At 36.4% G+C, this 22,608-nt stretch overlaps 3 protein-coding genes across 3 annotated transcripts; 1 reads left to right on the forward strand and 2 right to left on the reverse strand.

Annotated features, from left to right (window-relative positions):
• Nucleotides 1-437: 437 nt before the first annotated feature.
• LOC130721948 (uncharacterized) lies at nt 438-3,192 on the reverse strand. Its single transcript, XM_057572532.1, has 2 exons — nt 2,949-3,192; nt 438-2,729 (listed from the first exon to the last, which is right to left on the reverse strand). Exon 2 carries the CDS (start codon nt 2,692-2,694, stop codon nt 790-792), a length of 1,905 nt encoding a protein of 634 aa, XP_057428515.1. The 5' UTR covers nt 2,695-2,729; nt 2,949-3,192; the 3' UTR covers nt 438-789.
• Nucleotides 3,193-4,485: 1,293 nt separating this feature from the next.
• Nucleotides 4,486-7,359, reverse strand: LOC130723689 (AP2-like ethylene-responsive transcription factor At1g16060). The gene is made up of 8 exons (XM_057574800.1): nt 6,944-7,359; nt 6,479-6,561; nt 6,331-6,339; nt 6,130-6,218; nt 5,947-6,020; nt 5,814-5,864; nt 5,637-5,713; nt 4,486-5,468 (listed from the first exon to the last, which is right to left on the reverse strand). The coding sequence occupies exons 1-8, from the start codon at nt 7,096-7,098 to the stop codon at nt 4,870-4,872; spliced, it is 1,137 nt and encodes a 378-aa protein (XP_057430783.1). The 5' UTR covers nt 7,099-7,359; the 3' UTR covers nt 4,486-4,869.
• A 6,262-nt stretch (nt 7,360-13,621) lies between these two features.
• On the forward strand, nt 13,622-17,845 carry LOC130726971 (heptahelical transmembrane protein 2). Its single transcript, XM_057578293.1, has 4 exons — nt 13,622-13,989; nt 14,132-14,227; nt 14,397-14,469; nt 17,084-17,845. The coding sequence occupies exons 1-4, from the start codon at nt 13,679-13,681 to the stop codon at nt 17,759-17,761; spliced, it is 1,158 nt and encodes a 385-aa protein (XP_057434276.1). The 5' UTR covers nt 13,622-13,678; the 3' UTR covers nt 17,762-17,845.
• Nucleotides 17,846-22,608: the final 4,763 nt, after the last annotated feature.

A 22,608-nucleotide genomic window follows, 5' to 3' on the forward strand; every position in this document is an offset into this window, starting at 1 on the left:
TAAAAACCCAACCCTATAAAAGGCTGATCTCAAAAACTTAAGGTAGACTTTCTTCGTTCCATCTTCTCATATACTGCCTCTGTCATTCTAACTTGGGCGTCATAGTCTCTTCACAAGTACCCTGGGTGAGGCTCTATGATAGAGCAGCTAGCATCCCCCAAAGTTGCACCAGACCCTTGAAAGCTCATTGTTTTCCCCTCACAATCAACACTTCCCGAGTGATTTGACCGAATTCATTCGATGCGGAATCAAATTTGACATAGTGAATAGGTAGGGGTGGTGGTTAAACAAAACAATTATCTAAAATGTCAATTTAAGAATTTGAATCCACCTAGAGTTATAGTTTATTTTTAATGTCATCAATAAATAACTATTGGGCTACCTATTGTGAATAATTTATCTACCACTTGTGTAGTAAAATCAGTAAATTTGCTTTTTTCCTCCTGAAGCAACAGCCAAAACGACTGGGGAAGGGGCATATAACAAAGAGGCACAAATCAACAAGATTCCAATGTACATGATGGGTTACAAAATATATCACAACCCTCCCGTAGAAGCTCTCCATTGTCTGAATTATTTTTTTGGTATGATAAAAACATTAAATGTAAAAACAAATACATGCCGTTGACAATGAGCACCCATCTTTAACTGCAGGAGCTGCAGTTTCAAAATGAACTGCAACAAATCCTGATCTTCACAAAATGTAGATTCAATTTCTCAAGAAGCCAGCTACATGCCTACATGTCATTTTGTTCTGAATGATATGATATTAATCCAGTTACAAAATGCTTAGTCACTGATATGATATTTATCTGTCTTATGAGCTAACAGAATCCAAACATGAGTTATCAAACCTCCACCTCTCCTTATTTGTTCTGAATGATAATCCACAGTGCAATTTGCTGCAGCGTAACACAAAATCTCCACCCACACACTACACATGATCTGCCACCTGTCTTCCCTGGCCATCAATTTCCTAGCTAGTCTCTGAGCATCCCTCAGCACATGCCATTTTGATGTGACAACAGTTTCTGATTTCCTCTCCATGTTTGAATACTGTGGAACTCTTTCCACTCTCAAAATCCTGCATGCTTCTTTCTCATCCTTCACAGACTCTTCTTTCTGCACCAACAAGGCCTTGAGTTTGTCGAAGGCGTGTCGGAATATTATCTTGGCAGTGGTCATGGACAGCATATGAGGGCGCAACGCTAGAAGGTACATCATGTAATCTGACAATGACTTGGCCATTTGGATTTTGGTGTTTGCAGCATTGGATTGAACATCAGAATAGTAGCAGATATCAGTTGCAATGTGCCATATGGTGATGCTCTTGTCAAAATCTCTCTTAATACTCCATTTGAAATCATTGAGACATTCATACCTTCCAAGTGACCACTCCCCTCTGTGGTTGAAGGGCTTTAGCCCTCTTTCTCTATCAATATCCTTCATTTCTTGAACCACCAGAGCTTTTAATTCTTGTGGAAACCGCACACGCGTCCTACTCCTATTCTTCTTCAACCCCATGTCAATTCCCCGGTATTTGAGAATCTTCCCACACTTTAATGGCTTATCATGGATGCAAAAGCTGAGCAAGTTGAATTGTGGCAATGTGTTTGACCACCTTTTCCAACTGGCTACTCTAGGTCCAAGAATTCTAAGGCATGGAACCACAAGTGGAAGATTTTGGTGCTTGATCATTTGAACTATAGCCCAATCTGAGAAAGGTAACTGCAAAATCTGGTATGCTTCCATAACTACAGCACCTGTTAGCACCCCAACTATGAAGCAGGCTCTCCAATGGCTGGCAAAGGTTGGTTCGAATATGACTGAAAATCCACACAGAGTTATAACTAAATTGAAGAAACTCACGACGCGTAGAACACAACCTGCTTTGGTGTAGATTATAGGCGCTTTGGTGTAGAGCACATCATACATGAAGCTCAGTTCTGCATCCGTGATCTTGAAGATTTCCTCTGGTGCGTACTCGTCTATAGACATCCAGGTAAGGGATTCATATAGAGGCTGGTAGAGCCAGTTCTCGCGGTGAGGTTTCAACGAGGTGAAGCGGTAATAGGCCTTCAAGATCAATTCAATGTTTGGAATGTCCAAAGGAAGAAACCTGAATAAATCAGGCATGTTTGCTTCTTGGTCAATCTCTTGAAGAGTGATGATTCCAGATGTTTTACTAAGAGCTGATTTGAGAGCCCAAACAACTTCTCCCTGCTTGATTAGTCCAGATACAAGTAATGGAAGGTACAGAAAAGAGAGCATTGAATGAGTCCAGCTTCTTACAATGATCCAAATCACCACAGCTACTTGTATAACAAGGGTTAGAAGCTGCCTAAATCCCAACCTGTTATCTTCAATTGAGTATGCAGTTATGGCATCTGGATTGCCAATTTGCACAAGAAGCAATGGTGCAAACAACGCCTTCAATTCGCGCCTGATGTTGCGATCGGTCGGATCGCTTTCCGGTATTACCGTGAGCTTGCCTATGATGAGTTTCGCCAAGGAAGCGGAGAGCAAATAGGTGAACCAAACTGTGAGCCTTACCCACATACCTGGAATGTCCTTTCTGCGGCTGCCGTAGACTGTGAGGATCACTTGGATGGTGAAACTCAATATCACAAGTATTTCTAAGCCCCACAGATCCCATAGGTCTTGTAGTTCCCCTGGGATGAAAGATATGTGCATGTTTTTCTTGTTAAGCTCTATCAACTTGTGAGTTCCTGCAGAAGAAGCAGATATAGATCCATATTAGCATTTTTACAAACATGTTAAATGCCTATGATTATCATGCACAAGTACTACAAAAATTAAACTGAGTTTGGTAAAAAAACAATTCACCATAACAGAAATCTTGTGGTAACTATGTAATATATGAAGATCATGAACTTTATTCATATAGCATCATGCATGACATAGAAAATTTGGAACATGAACCTTACCTAATGTTAGTTTAGGCTTAACTCCTTATGGCATAGCAGCAAACTTTGATACCCTGCTTATTATAACTTATCAGAAACCTTTTCTTAAACAGGATGATTTACTTAAACCACCAATGTTGAGGATGATCCTTAACTTGTCAAGTCTTTGTTCATTCACGTTCAGGGATTTTGGATGCTTGCCTTAGTCAAGGGCTAAACAATGCATTGGCAACCTTTAGATATAATATAAAGCTGCATGGCATAACTAGCTCTCTCAATTTGTGTGCTTCTGCTTCAAAGTTGAAACACTTCTCTTAGTACATAGTTCACATGAATCCTGAACAGGTCAACAACCTTTTTAACTAAAAGGAACTTTGAATGGGTTGATTAAGGAAGGCATATTGCCACGAATCACAATTTGATCCCTCACTGGTAAGGAACCTTTAGATTACTAAATGCTACTACAATCATTGGTTTATTGTAACATAAAAGGGGGTTGATAGTTTTGGTTTCCAAGTATCTACCATCAACAATTATGAGACTAGTCTCTTTAAGGCTCGGAGATCACATTAAGGGAGTTAGTCTCTTCCAACAAATCATTCTCCATACGCACCGTGCAGGAATCAAACTCTAGACTAAATGCTTAAGGAGCTTAACTATTTACCAGTTGTGCTATATGTAAGTGAAAGTTTTTTTTTTTTGATAGGCATATGTAAGTGAAAGTTAAAAGTTGATGTATTCTTAGGGTAGAGATCTTATTAGGCAAATATTTTCTGATTATAATAATGTGTTTCTTTAATCTTAACAATAACTGGGGTGGTTATCAATGGCAATTAAAAGAAGATTAGAACAAAGCATAAAGGGGGAAAATGGTTTACCTAGTGCATAAGGCATGTCTGTGTTTCATTGATAGGAACATTACTTAGAGGCCAACCACTAGAGTCAGGTACTCACGTGATCATTAGATAAATAAGTGATTCACAAATCTTGAGGTTGTGCTTGCAGTACTAGTCCTGCGTTGGGAGAGATCAATTAGATTTCATTTGTTTTCGGATTGTACAAGGAAATTCATACCTTAATTTATTATATTTTTCATCCTCCCTTAATAAAATAAATTTTTTCAATTTAAATATAATTAAAAAATGTCACATGATTAAAAAAAGTTCGTTTTTAGCGGAAAAGAGATGATTGGATCAAAACTGCAAACGATAATAAACATGGGGAATCATAACTGGAATTTTTAAAGCCTAGGGACCGCGTTTGCACTTTAGCACTTTAATTTTAATTCAAAATTAAACGAAAAAAAAATGATGTTTAAGTGGCAATTTCTGTTAATAAATTTGCAATAAAATTGACACAGGAGAAATTTTTATTAGTAATTGGACGAAATCGTAACAGAAGAACACAACTTACACAAATTGAAAATTATAGAACCAAAATCGCTCGTTTTTCAAAAATGCAATTGAGCCTAATAATAAATATTACATAAATAAAAACCTGAAAATGATTAGACTGAGATCCAAGGAGCTGATAAGTCTGATTCAATAAATCAAAGAGATGATACAAGAGTTCTCATTATTTGAAAGGAAGCTTATAATGATAAACTAATAAATAATAATGCTTATTTTTCTTCTTGTTTTGCCCTTTTGACATGCTTATTTTCTTTACAACTACAATAAATGAAATAAACACTTTCCCACCTTTCTCTCATCATCCTCACTAATCCAAGATCAGTTTCCCAAACCATACAATGTTTTCTTTCTTCCTTCCTCCTTCTTTCTTTCCTTTTCAAATCAATGTCTTGCTGTCAACAAATAGAGTCTTCATATACAGAGACCATGAAATTAAATAAACCTATGTTATCAGTGAAAAAAATAAATCAAACAAGAAATCAACTTGAATCTTTTTGCTTCTAGCTAGGTGCATTAATTTGATGCACTAATTAAACCTTCAAGCCTTCAAAGTCATCACAATGGAAAATAGGTGGAACAAAAGAGTTGAGGTCACTGAACATGATCATATTCATATCATCATCCCCTTCTCCATATTTACTAGAATCTTCACACTCAAAGTATGTTTGAATGTCATCGGGGAACGCACAGGGCGCCAACTGAATATCATACTCAGCTGGCGTTGACAAATCAGCAGCAGAAGTCATCTCCATCATCTCCTTAAACTTAGATGATTGAAGCAAAAGCCCTAGGGCTGATGTGGCAGCAGCTGGCCTAGGCTGGACCATTGTAATTGTTTCTTCTTCTCCATTACTGCTATTAAATGACTCTTGACTTTGGAAGAAGTTATTAAGTCCTGATTGTTTTTTATCATGAGGGTTATCTGGGATGAAATTATTGGTGTTGCTAATAGGGTTAGAGTCAACAAGATCTTGATCAGAGGTGGTAACTTTGGTGTTATTATCAGTGTTGCTTTGATTAGGCTTAAGCCACTTAATGTAACGGCTTAGGTCAAAATTGGTAACAGCATTGAGTCCACGATATTCAATTGCTGCCATATCATATGCTGTTGCAGCTTCTTCTTGTGTAGCTGCAACCATTTAGAAAAAAAAAAGGCTTAGGTACATTTTTATGTGCAACTATATATTGTTAAACATTTGGGGAAGAAGAGAGAGCCAAAAGTGTTGTGCATTTTTTTTAGACGAGTATCTACCACTGACAGCAATGACTAATAGAAGCATTGAGGATGAAGGCTTACCATAAGTTCCGAGGTAAAGGTACTTGTTGCCGAAAACCCTGCCAATCCGAGCCTCCCATCTTCCATTATGATGGTGTCTGTACATTCAAAATCGAAGTCATGAAATTTTAATAAGAATGATGTGTGCTTTCTTTAAGAGTTCAATTACTATGCATTGATAGTACTTGTATATAGTACCTTGCAACGCCCCTGTATTTAGAGACACCACGAGAAAAACCGCTGCTTTTCCTGCAAGATTCTTAATTTTCAGAACAATGCTTGAATAGAATTTTTTTAAAAGTGATTGTAAAAGAAGCATCAAGAGCTTTACCTCCTTAATGATCCAATATACTCCTCCCTTGATTGACCATCCATTTCATTCAATTCATTCTGGTAGGTCGATAACTACAATCAAATAGTTCATCCAATTTTAATATAATGACTCAAATACTTTAAGGGTGTGAATTTAGTATTTTCTGACTGCAAGAATCCAAATTGTTTAGAAGATACGTACTGAAAAGTTGAGAATGGTATCTGGACCCCAATATTTCAATGCTGCAAGATCATAAGCATGTGCTGCCGCCTCTTCATCATCATAAGCACCTATAAAACACAACCTTCTGTAATTAGTAACATGGATGATTCTTCTGGTTTTAATTGCTCTTAATAATATGCAGATAATGTAATGTTCAATATGTAATTAATATCTACTTACCAAGATAGACTGAAGTAATCGTATGCGAAGAACCAATGCCACAAGAAAAGGAAACAAGTTAGCTAATTAACTTCATCAAGCTAGATAAATTAATCATCAAAAGAACCAAAATATCAAGTAATTAGTAAGAAAGGACATGAAATCCAACCTTGTCGTCCTTTCTTGTTCTGAGATTCATTCCAGCAATTCTTGTCCCACAAATGAGCTTCATATCGGCCAGTCCATCTGTGTCTGAAGTTGATTTAAGTTGAGAATTGTGTTAACGAGACAAACTACATGAATATATAAGAAGAGGAACAAGAAAAGGAAAATCATAGGAAAGAATAAAAGATGAAAAATAAAATCTTCACAATGAATCAAGAACTTGCAAGTTACTTTTTGTAACAATGAGTCAATGAACTTATATAGCATGATTGAACTAATCAGTTTCTCTTTTATCATAATCAATTCTAAAACCGGGAAATTACTAACTAAAACTTCTTCGATTATGGTTTCAAAATCAATTGTAGAATGTTGTGCAAACATGCACTAACTTAAGGGAACACATGTGTAGTGGGAAATGAATGATCAAAATCAAAAACCTTCAAAAGAGAATGAATAAAAATTAACCAACCTAGTGACTCCTCTGTATATTGAGCTTCTTTGAATTGGAGAATCTCTAGGGACACTTCTCCTTGTTCGTTTCACCTTGGTGTTTGTGGCATTAAGAGTACTATTATCCTTAGTTGCATTGTTTTTCTGGGTTTGGTGCTGTGAGAGTTTCCCCATAATGTTGCACCTCTAGGATTTGATGTAACAAATAATATAATGAGTTAATTAGTGTTCCAATGGAAGAGGGTTTATTTAAAGAGATGAGGAAAAGGATGTGGTTAGAGAAGTTTGTGCTGGCAATTACACATGAGATCAGCCGGCTGAAGGGTTGTGGTATTATGTGGCCGTCTAGGTCTGTGAAAAACCGGCTTCTGATGTTATAAATTCTTTGTTGCTTGTCTTTTACTCAGAATCTTGTGTCATGTTCCTTTCTACCGCTTTTGGAACCTGCATGATGTATCTGCTAGTCTCTTAATTTATACCTTCAATGAGTTTTTCCTCTGTTTTCTTCCAAGCATAAACAATTGTTTTTAGTTTTTACATTTTGTCAATTTTATAATGGAGTAATAAAGTTAGGGAGATGGGTAAGTAAAGGAAGGAGTCAAGGATAAGAAGATGATTGTGATCAAGGCTTGGTTAGGATTAGTTATGCTTATTTTCATGTTATCAGTTACTTTTCTGTCATTTGATTTGAAAGATTTTCTTTTTTTAAACCACACCCCACTTAAGTGATTCGGTTTGAGCCGGGTTAGACTAGTGGCGGAGGAAGAAATTTGAGACTAGGGGCCAAGATCAAACAATGAGACATGCTTATCATAGTTTCTACATCTCACGCCCATATAGATCACATATGTGAGAAAACAAAATTGAAAAACATGGGAGGCTATGGCGGTTCCACTATGAGCAGTAAAGCTCCTACTATGACTCAATTCGGTTTAACGTAGTAAAAATCACAAGGGCACGAACACATGACATTTGCTTAAGCTTCAACAACTTCACATTATTGATTTATGTGTTTGGTGGTGCATTATTGAGAATTTATGCAGAAATGAAGAATATCTCAAATTTAAGACACAATGATGCAGTAGTGTGTTCATATAATAAGGTTGATTTTCAGAGAAATTGATTAAACTAGCTCTATCAATTAAAAATATATGGAAATTTAGAGAATATCCAACTTTTTATATGAATTGTTTACGTCACAGTTCACAATAGAAAACAGACAATAAAACAAAATGAATCATCTACTGCTGTCAAAAACTTTTGCAAGATTATCCCTAGTGTTTATTTTATGATTTGTATATAAGTTACATAATTTTAAGTAAACCAACCATAGCTGGATGAACTTGAAGTTTTCGCCCGCTTAAGTTTTCAGAATACATTACAATTTATCACTCTTCATACAGCAAAGGGTATAAGACATGAGTGATTCTAGTTAATTTGTTATATAAATCTTAGTAAACGGCTAAGAACAGAGAGGGTTTGATTGAGCTGGTTATTTTATAAAATTATCATAAGTCCAATTTAATTTCAAACTCTGATTCGAAATTCATTTCCTGTTATTGTTCTAATGTAAACTCTATATACCCTATTTTTTTCTTCACTTTAATCATCCAACTTTTTGTATCCCTTTGTTTCTTTCTTACCTTCTCATCATCACATCTAGATACTATGTAAGATGTATAGACTCATCATTTTTCAATAGTATTAAGGTAGACCGGTTGAAATGTGATCGCTCAGCATTTTGGTGCAACTAACCCTGCATTGCATGATTTGATTTTAAGAGTTCATTGAAAAAGTTGTTACTTGTAGGTCTAGGGGTGGCCTACCTTCAAAATTTCAATATCAAAAGTTGTTACTTGTACAAACTTCAGCTCGGTGGGGCTTAATGGCAACATGATCGATTGACTTTAGCAGAGTTGCCATACCAAGTTAATCATTAGACAAATGACAATGCATTAATTAGTCACAGTTCCATGTATAGGAGAAATTTGGTAAACAAACGGATCACCCATTTTCAAACTTCACAGATACGTGGATCACCTAATTAATGCTATAAAACACAGGCTGTCAAATATGAATCTCGACCTTTATCTCTATGTTGATTACTATTTTGCTTATATAAAAAAAAATCCATATAGTGATTACATGTAAACATGTGGTATATTTTGTCAGACACTCATTAGACATATAATTTAGCGGATGTCATAAAAACTGTCACTAATCATATGTTTGAAGAGAGTGTGGAGAAATTACATGCATATTCATCCTTTTTGTTATCGAGTCATTATACGTAGACCTGCATGTGAGCGACATACAATCGACATACACATTTTGCGGTGGATTTTGACCGCCAATAAATTTGAAGTGAAAAAAAAAAACATTTGGCGGGCATTTCCAACCTCCACCAATAAAACACAAAAAAATGTGGTAGTAAATGTAGCCTTTCAAAATTACCATGAACATTTTGCTTTAATACTCTGCATATGCTGTTGGTCAAAAGTTGTCATAATAATCTGCATATGTCGTTTGTGTGTACCACTTTTCGTATGTCCACAAATCATTATTGATTTATTAAATTAAATAATTAAGAACTTTTTTTTTTGTCAATAAACAATTAAGAACTAAAGTTAAAGTTAGAGAGAGTAACTTTGTTGACCACAGATAGAGTAGAGGTTAACTCATGGATGTGTTTTTGGACAAAGGTTGACTCCTAAATCCCATATTTACTAGTGCAGATTTTTCTTTAACTAAATGGGCCCGAGACTTTAAATTAACCTATCTTTCTGGGAAAGCCTAAATTATATTGACATGTATCCGAAAAGAAGCCCAACATATTGTATATTGTGTGTAGGAATATTTTGATTAAAGGAGCTACACCCCAAAAAATAAGTCAGCGACGGAACACAAGCAAAAATAACATTTTTTTTGTCAACAAGCAAAAAAAAAAGAATTCGAAATGGACAAAAAAGGGGATTTGACATGGACAAAAAACTCAAACATTTTACAACATAGGCCTGAGACATGAACAACAAAAAATTATTTTTTGGTACATATGAACAACAAATAAATGATACAACAAAGGAAAGCTTGTAAATCTTGAGCCACCCTATCAACTTAGAATAATGTTTTTGTTCATATATGAAACATACTTTCACTTATGATTATGAAATATAGGAAGAGAAGGGAGAGAAACGATAGATGATGCGATAGGAATATAGAAGAGAGATGTTAATAGAATGAGTGAAAATTGTATGGAAGAGAAAGTTGAGTGTGAACGACCATGATCTTTTCTAGGTTACCTGCTAGATGAGTTTATTTAAAATATAATTGCATAGTTTTTTCAAACCAATACTCCAAAGATGAGAGAGCTCCACCACCTCCATGACCAATTGCGACCTCAACCCCACAACCACCAACATCCACCTAGCAAACCATCTACCTACCCCAGGACCAGTATCAAGCCAACTCCGACCTTCACCGCTAGCTCCAATTAATCCAACGTCCCTTCCCTAGACATGTCACGTAAACACTACCCATAACTTAGTCATAACCTACCCCCAAAAGCCGGTAAGTGAGCCGAGATGGAATGTGGGCTCTAGGTCATTCAGTTCGTCTTTCTAGCAAGTGCTTTGGCGCACGCCTTTTGATCGACTAATTGATGCTTTCGGCTCTGATGGTTTTGTAGCCAACAGAAACAAGTAGTTATAGAGGTATGGTGTTTGAGGGAGAAAGAGATATTAGACTTCTTTTTTTTTGGTACAGCTCATAAAGAAAAAGAAAAAACGGGCAAGGAACCCAAACTAAGGCCTCAAAGAGGAGATGCCTAAGGCATCGGCTAGAAGAAGCAAACTCAATCCTGCAATCGGGTTCTCTTCAAACACAAGAGCCTCATCCTGCTGAGCTCCCAATTTTGCTAAGAAATCAGCACAAGCATTCCCCTCGCGCAGCGTGTGATGGAAATCAACACTCCAAGGTCTCCCTAGAAGCTCTTTGATGTCCCAAACCAACGGAGCGTACAAATGAGTCGACGGAGGCTCTGACAAAACAAGGTTGACAGCATCCAGAGAATCAGACTGACATTCCACCATCCTGTAGCCACGATCCCAAGCAAAGGAGAGACCATAGAAAATTGCCAACAGCTCAAGGTGGAGTATATGAGAGTCATTAAAGAAGCCATAAACCCCCCCCCCCCCCTTCCACTCACCCATCGAATTCCTGAGGCAACCACCGAATCCCCCTCGACTTGGGGATCCACACACGCTGCCATCGACATTAATAATGATGCCATCCTCCATCCTTGGAAGCCACTTGACCATCCGCGGCGAGCGTCGGGGTGCATCTAGCGGTGTTGCAAAAGCACAAAGAATGTCTGCTGCCATGACAGCAATATTATTTGCTAGCATCTGATCTGGAATTTGAATCGAAATGTTTTATTTAATATTTAAAACACTTTTTAATCTTTCACATCATTTTATCCACTATAGCTAGTAAAATTGTAAAAACATTCTTGTACCAGGGATGTTCCATGTTGCTCATGCATCGTAGAAGCCACCACATGATCATGATGTTAATATTATTAATTCAACAGTGAGATTTGTATTAAATTTATATTCTAAAAAAGTGATTAGCCAAAGAAAATTTAGATTTATTTAATTTTTTATATATATTGAAGAGAGGGATGTGTATGCTCTTGGCAAGTATTGGTGAATATAAAAAGAAAGAAACTCGTCAAGAAGACGCTTAACAACCTGGTGTGATTAACGTGAGTGTAGGGAGAATGCTTGGCTTCAATCAAGCAAGCATAGAGCAATTTTGTGTGTAATTTGGCCAACTAACCATAAAATCATACCTCATACTAAGTTACAGATTTATTAGGTGAACTATTTCTCATGATATTCTCAATTCTTCTTCTCCCTCGTTCATGACGCTACCCTCTTTCCACACTCTTTAGCTGCACCATGCGTCTGTTAATACAACACTAACACAATCAAGTTACGACACTCCAAAACAAACTTAACGTGTGATTAACTAAAAATAAGTTATTTGGCTTGAGGTGCAACTTAGATGGATTTATTAACTGAAGCAAACTTGTGCCCCATTTTTTAATTTCGTGTTCCAAAATGCATTGATTTAAGTTAAGCAATTGAGAATATTTGTGACAAGAGGTCATGAACATTAATCAAGTTATGCATAATTTATCAATTTACTCAAAAAAAAAGTCATTTTTAAAACAAAAGCAATTGGGTAGGTGGCACCACTTAGTTATTTTGTGATGATGAACCCCATAATTAACAAATGAAAAATTAACATCTATACTATTCACTAGGGTTGCGCTAAACGTTATAGGGGTTGTTCTTTGGCAAATGGCAATCCACCATTCCACCGTACATTACTTGCTCAGCATCGGCGGTGAGGAATTCAATTATTTAATAATTTTGGGGAATGTTCATCATGTCTAAACAAAATCAGCCGCAGAATAATCCAATATATCATTTTTAAAAGAAAATCATCCTCATCCTTAATTTGCACTTTCCTCTTTTGCATTGTCACATCATCTTGCATATTAAGCAATTAAAAAATGTTAATAAAATGGCTTTTTTAAGTTCAGTATATTCACCGGCAGGTAATAGTGATTAATTCTCTCATTAATATAATGGTGCTTGCGTAAAGCGGTAAATGATTTGCCACAAAATGCACTTCATTCCCATAAGTGAAAATTGAAATATTATTTAAAATGGCTTTGGTTAATTAAAATGTCAATATTTTTAATGCACAATAATTTAAATTTCATCATGTGTAATAAACTTCAAAACAATTTCTATAAAGGGTTAATATGTTTCTGTCCATACAAATATAGTGAAATACACCATCAATTTATGGAAAAACCATGTTTTGGTTCCTGGGAAGATCAATAACTAAACAAATACTACTTCTTTAGTAATTTTCAGACCTCTAAAAATATTTTTAATCTTTGAATGTTGATTTTAGTCTCTCTCAGAGACTCCTCATACGTATTTTCAAATTTGGAAGATATTTCAAAGAAAATTATAAGAATTCAAACTTATCATCGTTATTTTGTAGGTTCTAAACACATTTATCCTTTCCTTGACGTAGGAGTAATAATGTTGCTAGTTTCATTGCTAAGTTAATATTTCCCTCGTCAAATTGTGTTTGGATTGAAGAAGGTTCTTTTAGATAGCATCGGTTATTTCTTAAAATATGATGTACCAAACTCTATTTCTTTTTAATTTGAATGAAAAGTAAAAATATATATTCTAATTTATGACCATGACCAATGATTATGCATGAGTTGCTACTCCTAATGATCATGCTTCTCAAACCCACCCTTGTAGTTTCAACTTCAATTTTTAACACATTTTATTTGTTCACACAAAATCCCCATTCTTCACCTTCTCATTAAATGCAATTCTTCATCACTCATCCCCTCAATATGAGTCACTAGATTTTCCTTTCAAGCTCCGACAAAACACATAACCAAAAATTTAACCCTTACTCTAACCTTACCTCTCATTTCTCACCTTCTACGTACCACCCAATCATTTCCATCCACGAAACCAATTTTATTACCACAACAATTTATCCTTTTCCAATAAAATAAAAAAAGTAAAAATAAAAAATGAAAAATGTTCACATCACGTGACAACATCTTCGCTCTTTGGGTATAAATAGAGAAGTAGAGAACAGAGATCCGAGAGAAAGCGACGACGGCGACGACATAACTTCTCGCCGGAAAATGAAACGCGATATTTTCCGGCGAGCACTTGCGGCGGCGAGGATGACCGGCCATCGCCGGAGATTCAACAGGAGCAAAAGCGAAGGGGAAGCAGCGACGAGGAAGGCGAAGGTGGAGGTGGAGGTGGAGGTGGAGAAGGAAGAACAGAGGTCGTCGTCGTCGATGAAACGGCGATTGGTGAAGTTCGAGGAGTTGCCGGAGTATCTGCAAGACAACGAGTTCATCTTGGACCATTACCGGTCAGAGTGGTCGGTGAAGGAGGCGTTGTGGAGCGTCTTCGCTTGGCACAACGAAACCCTAAATGTTTGGACGTGAGTGATTTCTGCTCCTCCGATCCTTCTTCTTAATCTTCCTTCACCGATTAATTTCGTTGTGGCTTTTCTTCAAACACTTGGCGTGCGTAAAATGAGTGTTGTGTGGTGTTCCGATGACTGATTTTTTTCTCCGGTGCAGGCATTTGGGAGGGTTTTTGATATTTGTGGCGATGACGGCGATGAGCTTCCCGGCGGCGACGACGGAGCTCGGTGGTTTTCTCTCCAATATCTACAGGTATTGAGAAGGACATAGGGGTCATTTTAAGGTTTCTCTGTGGCACTTTTGTCCTCCAGAAAAATGTTCGAAAATTAAAATTATTTATAAATTAATCTAAATATTATTTTGTCACTTTATATATAAATTGTATTTATTTGAGTGTGGGTTCCTGTGTGGGAGGGAGCAGAGGACGAGCGATGGGGTTGATGGCCACCGCGAAGGAGATCAACGGTTCAGAGACTGACACCAAAGGATTTCAGGTTTCTTGTTATTTATTTATCATTTTTGGTTGATAATAATCATAATATAATAATAATAATTATTATTATGGTTTTTGTTATATTATACTCCCTCCGTTCCTAATTATAAGACCTAATACAAAAAATTGCGCTTATTAAGAAAATATTAAATGCGTCTAATTAGTGTATTGATTTTTTAAAAATGCATACATTCTTCCATATTTAGCCTTTGTCATTTTTTCTCACTAATTAATGGTAGGTGGTAATTAAAACTTTGGAATTGAAAACACATAATTAATGTGAGGATATATATGGAATAGTAGATTACTTTTTGCTAGATTATTATTGTTAAAGGTCTTATATTTAGGAACATGAAAAATTTAAAACTAAGTCTTATAATTAGGAACGGAAGGAGTATAATTAATTTTGTCATGAAAATAATTATTATGGAATTGAAAACTGGAAATGTTGGAAAAGGCGCGAAGCGTGGATTCGTCCTCCTCGGGGTAGTTGATAAGGTGGGGTAGCTTAGTCCCATCTTCATGTGCTTTCTGCTATGAGGATTCCCATTAGACTATTAGAGGCATTACTCACTCACTAGCTACCAATAAAATCACTATTGTTAATTTGGCATATTACCATGAAATTTTCAATTTTTTTTTAATTAAAAGAAGAGAAAATAGTTTTTTAAAACCAAGCTAGTAGATCAATTTGCGTGAGGTTGGTGTAGTTTAAGTAGAGTTTTTGAGTTTGAATCTACGGATACAATTTCGTTAAATACTTTGTAGTGGGAACTTTAACGTCTATGAAGATTCTGGCTAGTAGGCTCGAACATAATTACCTTGGTGGAGAATACTTGTGATTTAAAAAAAGAAATTAAAAAAAGTTAAATTTCAAGAATTTAATAGTACACAAACATCCAATAATGATGATTGTCAAATCAGAAAATAATCTTTTAATTAAAATAAAAAGAACATAAATACTTTTTAATATGTGACACTCAATTATTGAATGTTTTTGTAAAACATTTTCACATTGATATGCACAACCATTAAACTCAATTTTCAATCAATTTTATTCTCCATTTTTAGTCATTATTCTCTAAATGTTTTTTACTTGTTTGGATATTTGATTTGGTCTTTCTATAATCAAATTCTTAATAAAAAATCCATAGTGTTTGATTTGGAATGGAAATCGGATATTTGAATTTCTTCTCAGCAAATTACTTGACCTATACGAAAATAAATACTAATTTGACAACTGTGCTTCAAATTCAATTGTCTGGTGCCAGTAGAATTCTATTTTTGTGGCGTGTTCGCCACTTCTGTTGCGTATATGATAAGCATGTAATGAAAGTCTCCTCCAATTTTTAATAGGTTTATCCAAATCACTCTTGTAAATAACTTTATTCAAGTTTAATACATTAATATGTGAGTTTAGAATTTCATAAAAATTATTTCTTATTTATAAATAATTTTATTAATTTGATTGGCCTGCTGCATGGCTAACTTAGACACCTCATTTTTAATAGCTACATGTAATAAACTATCATTTTCTCCCTTTCAAAAAAAATTATCCTTTTATCTTTCTGCTAATCCAATTCTAGTGACTTAATTAAATTAATTTATAATAATACTTCATCAAATAATGTAACACATGACAATACATCAATAGATGATACAAACAGTACATTTAAAACATATTCTTAGATTGTTTATTTAATTTTTCACTTTTATATGTAATTACTTGTTTTATTAAAAAAATTAATTTTTATTCCTTAGTTTTAAGAATCTGTAAAGAAAATAGTAAAAATAATAAAATCTTATTTTCACAATTTTCTTCTTATTATAATGTAAACAAATTATTATTTTTATAATTAAATATTAAAATACATCAATTGTTAACAAAAAGAAAAACCAAATACCCCTTAAGAATTCAAAAGGACAGTAGTTTAGTTTTTATATTTGTTGTATCTAAAACATATTTTATATCAAGCCGTGAGTTATCAGCTATAGCCTATAGCTCTTTACTTAGGTAAAATTGTTATTGTTATATTGGTCTTAAGAGTTTTACTTAAACAAATACACATGTACTAAAATATTATTTTCTTTTTAAATGAGTTCATTCAATTCTATTTGGATTAATTAGGAGTTAATATTCTGTCAAAATTGATGAGTTAATATATATTTTTTAATATAGTTAAAATAACTTGTTTATTTTGTCATTCATAAATAACCTATGATTTTAATTCATGAAGAGTTGGTTGCGGTAAATTTGAATTACAATTTCAGACCTAATTTATCTCAAATTGGGATTGGTGTGAACTACAAAAAATAACAGAACAGTGCTTTTAGTTCAAGTTATCATGTTACTTACATTTGCAAGCTACATATCCTTTTCGATGGGAGGAATCGATGAGAATTTATTGATCAATATTCATTGAAACTTGTAGTAACACTTGACCGGATGGATCTTGGACCAAAAACATGCACTGCTGATGTTAAATGCATTGCTCCTCATAATATATCATACAAGATTTTGCACCAAATACATTGCTTTATTTTGAATTCATAACCTAGTGAAATTATGTTTTCATAACTTCATCATTGACACATGTACGTTTTTTCCCCATCAGGATTCGCATTTGAGACGCGTTCTTGAACCATCCATCTTTCATGGGCTGAGAGAATACGATGCAGAAAGTATCCCCAGATGGCCATGGTTTGTTTTCTTAGCTGGAGGAATGTGCTGCTTGGCTTGCAGTTCTCTTTCCCACCTTCTAGCCTGCCACTCCAAACGCTTTAACCTGTTTTTCTGGCGTCTAGACTACGCTGGAATATCCATCATGATAGTCTCCTCCTTCTTTGCTCCAATTTACTATGTCTTTTACTGCAACCCTTTCATAAGGTTTTTGTACTTGACATCAATATCAGTGCTTGGTGTTCTTGCCATAATCACCCTTCTAACCCCCGCACTTTCCACACCGCGCTTTCGATCCTTTCGAGCTTCTTTATTCCTCTCCATGGGCTTTTCTGGTGTCATTCCTGCAGCTCATTCTCTTGTGAGCAACTGGGGCCACCATCATATTCTTGTTGCTCTTGGATATGAGCTCCTAATGGCCGTTCTTTATGCCACAGGAGCTGTGTTTTATGTTACTAGAATACCAGAGCGATGGAAGCCTGGAGCATTTGATATTGCAGGACACAGCCATCAGATTTTTCATGTTTTTGTTGTTCTTGGGGCACTTGCACATAGTGTTGCCACGCTGGAGATAATGAATTTTCGACAGGGATCTCCGACCTGTGCATTTTAGTCAATTTCGTGTATTGAGAGTTGTTCCTGTTGTATGAATTGCATTATCATTCTTTGAATGAAATAGCTTGCTGATTTATGTGCAGCCACCAATTCATGTTTATTTTGACTATTCTGTTATATTAGAGGCAGGCTGGCATAATATGTAGTAATATTATGTATGACATGAATTCTAATGGACTCTTAGGTTAACAGAACAATTCCTCATTCTACTTTTTCTGCATTAGAACTCATGAAATGGATTCTAACTAACTTGCAACATTTATCCAGAGACACTACAAGGTGCTTCCTAAAAATGCTAAAGAGAAAGAAAAAAAAACTTTTAACTAATTTTCCATTGAACTAGCTGTAGTAAGTGTTGGAGAAAATAGAGAGATAACGTGAAAGAGTAGAGAGAGAGATTGAGGGAAAATATATTATTGACTTAATTAAAACTGAAAGCAATACATGTCTTATATAAAAGACCTAACTTACTAGAAGATAACTAAAAGATAACTTCTTATCATAATAACTAAATCAGTTATTATCTTTTATTCTAGCCTCTATCTAATAGCACTATATCACTATCTATTAGCTAGATTTAATATTTGAATTAATATCCACAATACTCCCCCTTAATTCAAATACCCAAGAGATACTACACCTATCTCTTTCCTTAAGATCACAAATCTTTCAGTCTTCAAAGGCTTGGTGAAGATATCTGCCTTCTGCTCATCAGTGGGGCAGTACACCAGCTCCAGCTTCCCTCCATTCACTTGTTCACGCAGAAAGTGAAATCTGACTTCAATGTGCTTACTTCTTCCATGAGAAATTGGATTTTTAGCAAGACTAATTGCTGTGATGTTGTCAACCATCAGCTCCATTGGCTTCTTAGTCACAAAACCCATTTCTTTTAACAGTTCTTCAAGCCAAACAGCCTGGCAGGCAGCAAAGGACCCTGCTATGTATTCAGCTTCACATGAGGAAAGAGCTATGACAGGTTGCTTCTTTGAGGTCCAAGAGATTGGAGCTCCATGCAGCTGAAACAAGTACCCAGAAGTACTTTTTCTGTCATCCAAGTCGCCACTATAGTCAGAATCTGTGTAGCCAACCAGTTCCAGCTCCTTTCCAAGCTTCTTCTGCCTTGGAAACAATATTCCATAATCTGTAGTACCCTGCAGATACCGCAAAATTCTTTTGGCAGCAGCCAAATGTGATTTCTTAGGTGCACACATGAACTTGCTGATGAGTCCTACACCATAGGAAATATCAGGCCTTGAGTTGCACAAAAATCTGAGTGAACCAACAAGTTGCTTGTACAGAGATGCATCAACATCCCCTTCATCATCCCTCCTCAACTTGATATTCATTTCAGATGGAGTTGTTACTGGATGACAATTCCCCATGTTGAACCTCTTCAGTATGTCTTTGATGTACTTCTGCTGGTACATGAAAATTCCTGCTGCAGTATACTCGAATTGCATGCCCAGGAAGTAACTCAGCTTTCCTAAATCTGACATCTCAAATTCAGACTTCAGAATCTGCTTCAGCTCATCAAGTTCTTTAGGATCTGACCCAGTTATCAACAAATCATCTACATATAGGCAGATGAGTAGCAAACCAGTGTCTCCATGACTCTTTCTGACATATACACCATACTCCACAGAGCACCTATGAAATTTGAGTTGAAGGAGGAAACCATCAATTCTCTTATTCCATGCTCGCGGGGCCTGCTTCAAGCCATATAAGGCTTTGCTGAGCTTGAAAACCATGTTCTCTTTTCCTTGTATCTCAAATCCAGGAGGCTGACTCACATAAACCTCTTCTTCCAAAGGTCCATTCAGAAATGCAGATTTCACATCAAGCTGAAAAATAGGCCAGTTTCTCGCACTAGCAATGGAAACCACTAGTCTTATGGTTTCTATCCTTGCCACCGGTGCGAAAACCTCAGAATAATCCAGCCCATGTTTTTGTAGAAAACCTCTAGCCACAAGCCTTGCCTTGTGCCTAGCAATAGAACCATCATGATTTAACTTCTGTTTGAACACCCATTTAACCCCAATTTTGTGCTTATTTGGAGGTAAATGGACCAGAGACCAGGTCTGATTTTTCTCAATTGCTTTCAACTCATCAATCATAGCAGCCTTCCAAACTGGTTTCGCAAGAGCTTCCTCCACATGCAATGGCTCAGCGTCAGCCATCAAAGCAAAGTGAATCAGATCGCCTTCATCATTAACTGCATGGTCAGGGACTGTCTGATACTCACTATATCTTTCAGGCCTATTCCTTTGCCTTTGAGGTCTTGGAACATGGTCTGCAGAACCATCTGAATCAGCCTGATCATCATGTGGTAAAGCCTCAGAATTAGTTTGGTGGACATGTGATAAAGGTGCAGAATTACTGTTCTCACCCAGAACATCAAGTCCAAATCTTCTAAGACTGCTTCTGTTCTCCTTCCAATCCCAGTGCTCTTTCTCAAGCACCATGACATCTCTGCTGAAAGTCATCTTCTTTCTTGTTGGATCATACAGCTTGTACGCACCAGTTGGATGATATCCAACTAAGATCATTGCTTTACTCTTGTCTTGTAGCTTGCTTCTCCTTTGATCTGGAACGTGCTTATAACAAAGTGAACCAAAAATCCTCAAATGACTAACCTTGGGTTTACTTCCAGTCCAAATTTCCTCAGGAACCTGTTCTGGAAGCCTCTTTGTTGGACATCTGTTAAGAATATAAGCAGCTACTGCCACTGCTTCTCCCCAAAAACTTTGAGGCAGAAATTTCTCCTTCAGCATGCTCCTTGTCATGTTGAGGATGGTTCTGTTTCTTCTCTCTGCTAGACCATTGTGTTGTGGGATATAAGGGGCTGTAACTTCATGTTGCACACCACATTTCAAACAAAAATCAGCGAACTCCTTGGAAGTGTACTCTCCTCCTCCATCAGTTCTGAGTGTTTTAAGAAGCTTCCCACTTTGCCTTTCAACTGCAGCTTTAAAGTTCACAAATGTTGAGAATGCTTCACTCTTCTGCTTGATAAGATATACCCACAACATCCTGCTGTACTCATCAACAAAACTCATGAAATACTTGTTTCCTCCTAATGAAGGAACCTCAAATGGCCCACACAGATCAGAATGCACAACTTCTAGAATGTCTTTAGCTCTCATTCCTAGTTGTGACTGAAAAGAATTTCTGGTTTGTTTCCCAGCCATACAAACCTCACAAACTTTCTCAGGCAATGCAGTAACAAGCAAACCGGACACCATGTGTTTGACACCTAACTGATGCAAACTTTTAAAGTTCAAGTGACCATACCTGGAGTGCCAAGTCCAACATTCTTCTTCAGGTTCTTGTGCAGCAAAACATTTAATTTCAGCAGCTTTCATATTGACCTGAAAGGTTTTGTTCTTTGTGAGATTAGCATTCAGAACTAGCCTTTCCTCAGGATCATACAGATGAAGCTTCCTATTCTTTGTGTCAAAGTTGTACCCTTTCTCCACTAGCTGACCAATACTCATCAAATTGCACTTTAACTCTGGAACATAGAAAACATCTTTGATAACCGCAGTCTTACCATTCTTCCTTGGAATGACTACATCTCCTTTCCCTTTTATCTGAAGTGTCATGTTATCAGCAAATTTTACTCTGCCAGTCCTCATCTTGTCCAGATCTACCAACCATTCATTGTGGCTGGTCATGTGATTGGAACAGCCTGAGTCTAGGTACCATATCTCATCAGTTTCAGCACTCACTGTTGAATTCATTGTTGTGACCATTAGCATTATAGGATCTTCATCAGAATCTTCCCTTGTTGCATAAGCTTCCTTGTCTGCATTCTTCTGCTGTTTTGGTTTGCCAGCGCGACACTCATAGGAGTAGTGTCCCATCTTGTGACACTTGTAGCATTCAACATTCTTCTTATCAGTCTTCCCTTGATTGCCACCATTCTTTGCAGATTCACCTCTCCTTTTGGACGATTCTGGCTTGTCAGAATTATCTTGAGACCACTTTGACTTGTTGTCGGACTTTCCTTTGCCTGTCCACTTCTTCTTTTTTCCATCATGATTGTCCAGACCAACCTTCAAAGCTTGTTCTGCAACTTTCACAGAATTACGATCAGCAAGGCGCATCTCATGTGCTTCCAATGAACTCTGCAACTCTTCTATCTTCATGTTGTCCACATCTTTAGATTCCTCAATTGCCACTACGATGTAGTCAAATTTGGGAGCCAAGGACCTCATGATTTTCTCTATCACCATCACATCAGTGATCTTTTCTCCACATCCCTTCATTAAATTGACAGTGGTTAGGATCTTGGTGAAGTATTCACCTACCTTTTCATTCTCCTCCATCTGAAGACCTTCATACTGTCTTCGAAGAGTTTGCAACTTTACCTTCTTTACCTTGTCACTGCCACTATGAACTTTCTGCAGAATGTCCCACATCTCCTTTGCTGAAGATGCATTTGCTATTTTTTCAAAATGCGTATCATCCACGCATTGATGAATGAGAAACATCGCCTTACAATCCTTCTTCTTCATATCGTTATGAAGAGTCTTCTGTTCTTCAGTCATGTCTTGGGTCAGTGGTTGAAACCCATTCTCTATAACATCAAGAACATCTTGAAACCCAAATAGAACTTTCATCTGAGAATTCCATCGATCCCAATTCTTATCAGTTAGAACTGGGAGATTTACTCCCGGCAGATTGTTACTTGCCATCGTGAGGGTTTCGGTTTCTTGATCAAAATCGAGATTCACAGCGTGTAGGGGAGGAACCTCTGAAACTCGCAGCTTCCACCAATTTCAGAATCGCAGAATTACAATTCTGATGAAGGACGAGACTCGCAGAATCGCACTTCAACAAAAT

Source organism: Lotus japonicus, chromosome 6 (assembly GCF_012489685.1).
Source record: "Lotus japonicus ecotype B-129 chromosome 6, LjGifu_v1.2".
In the NCBI taxonomy this organism is placed as follows: Eukaryota; Viridiplantae; Streptophyta; class Magnoliopsida; order Fabales; family Fabaceae; genus Lotus; species Lotus japonicus.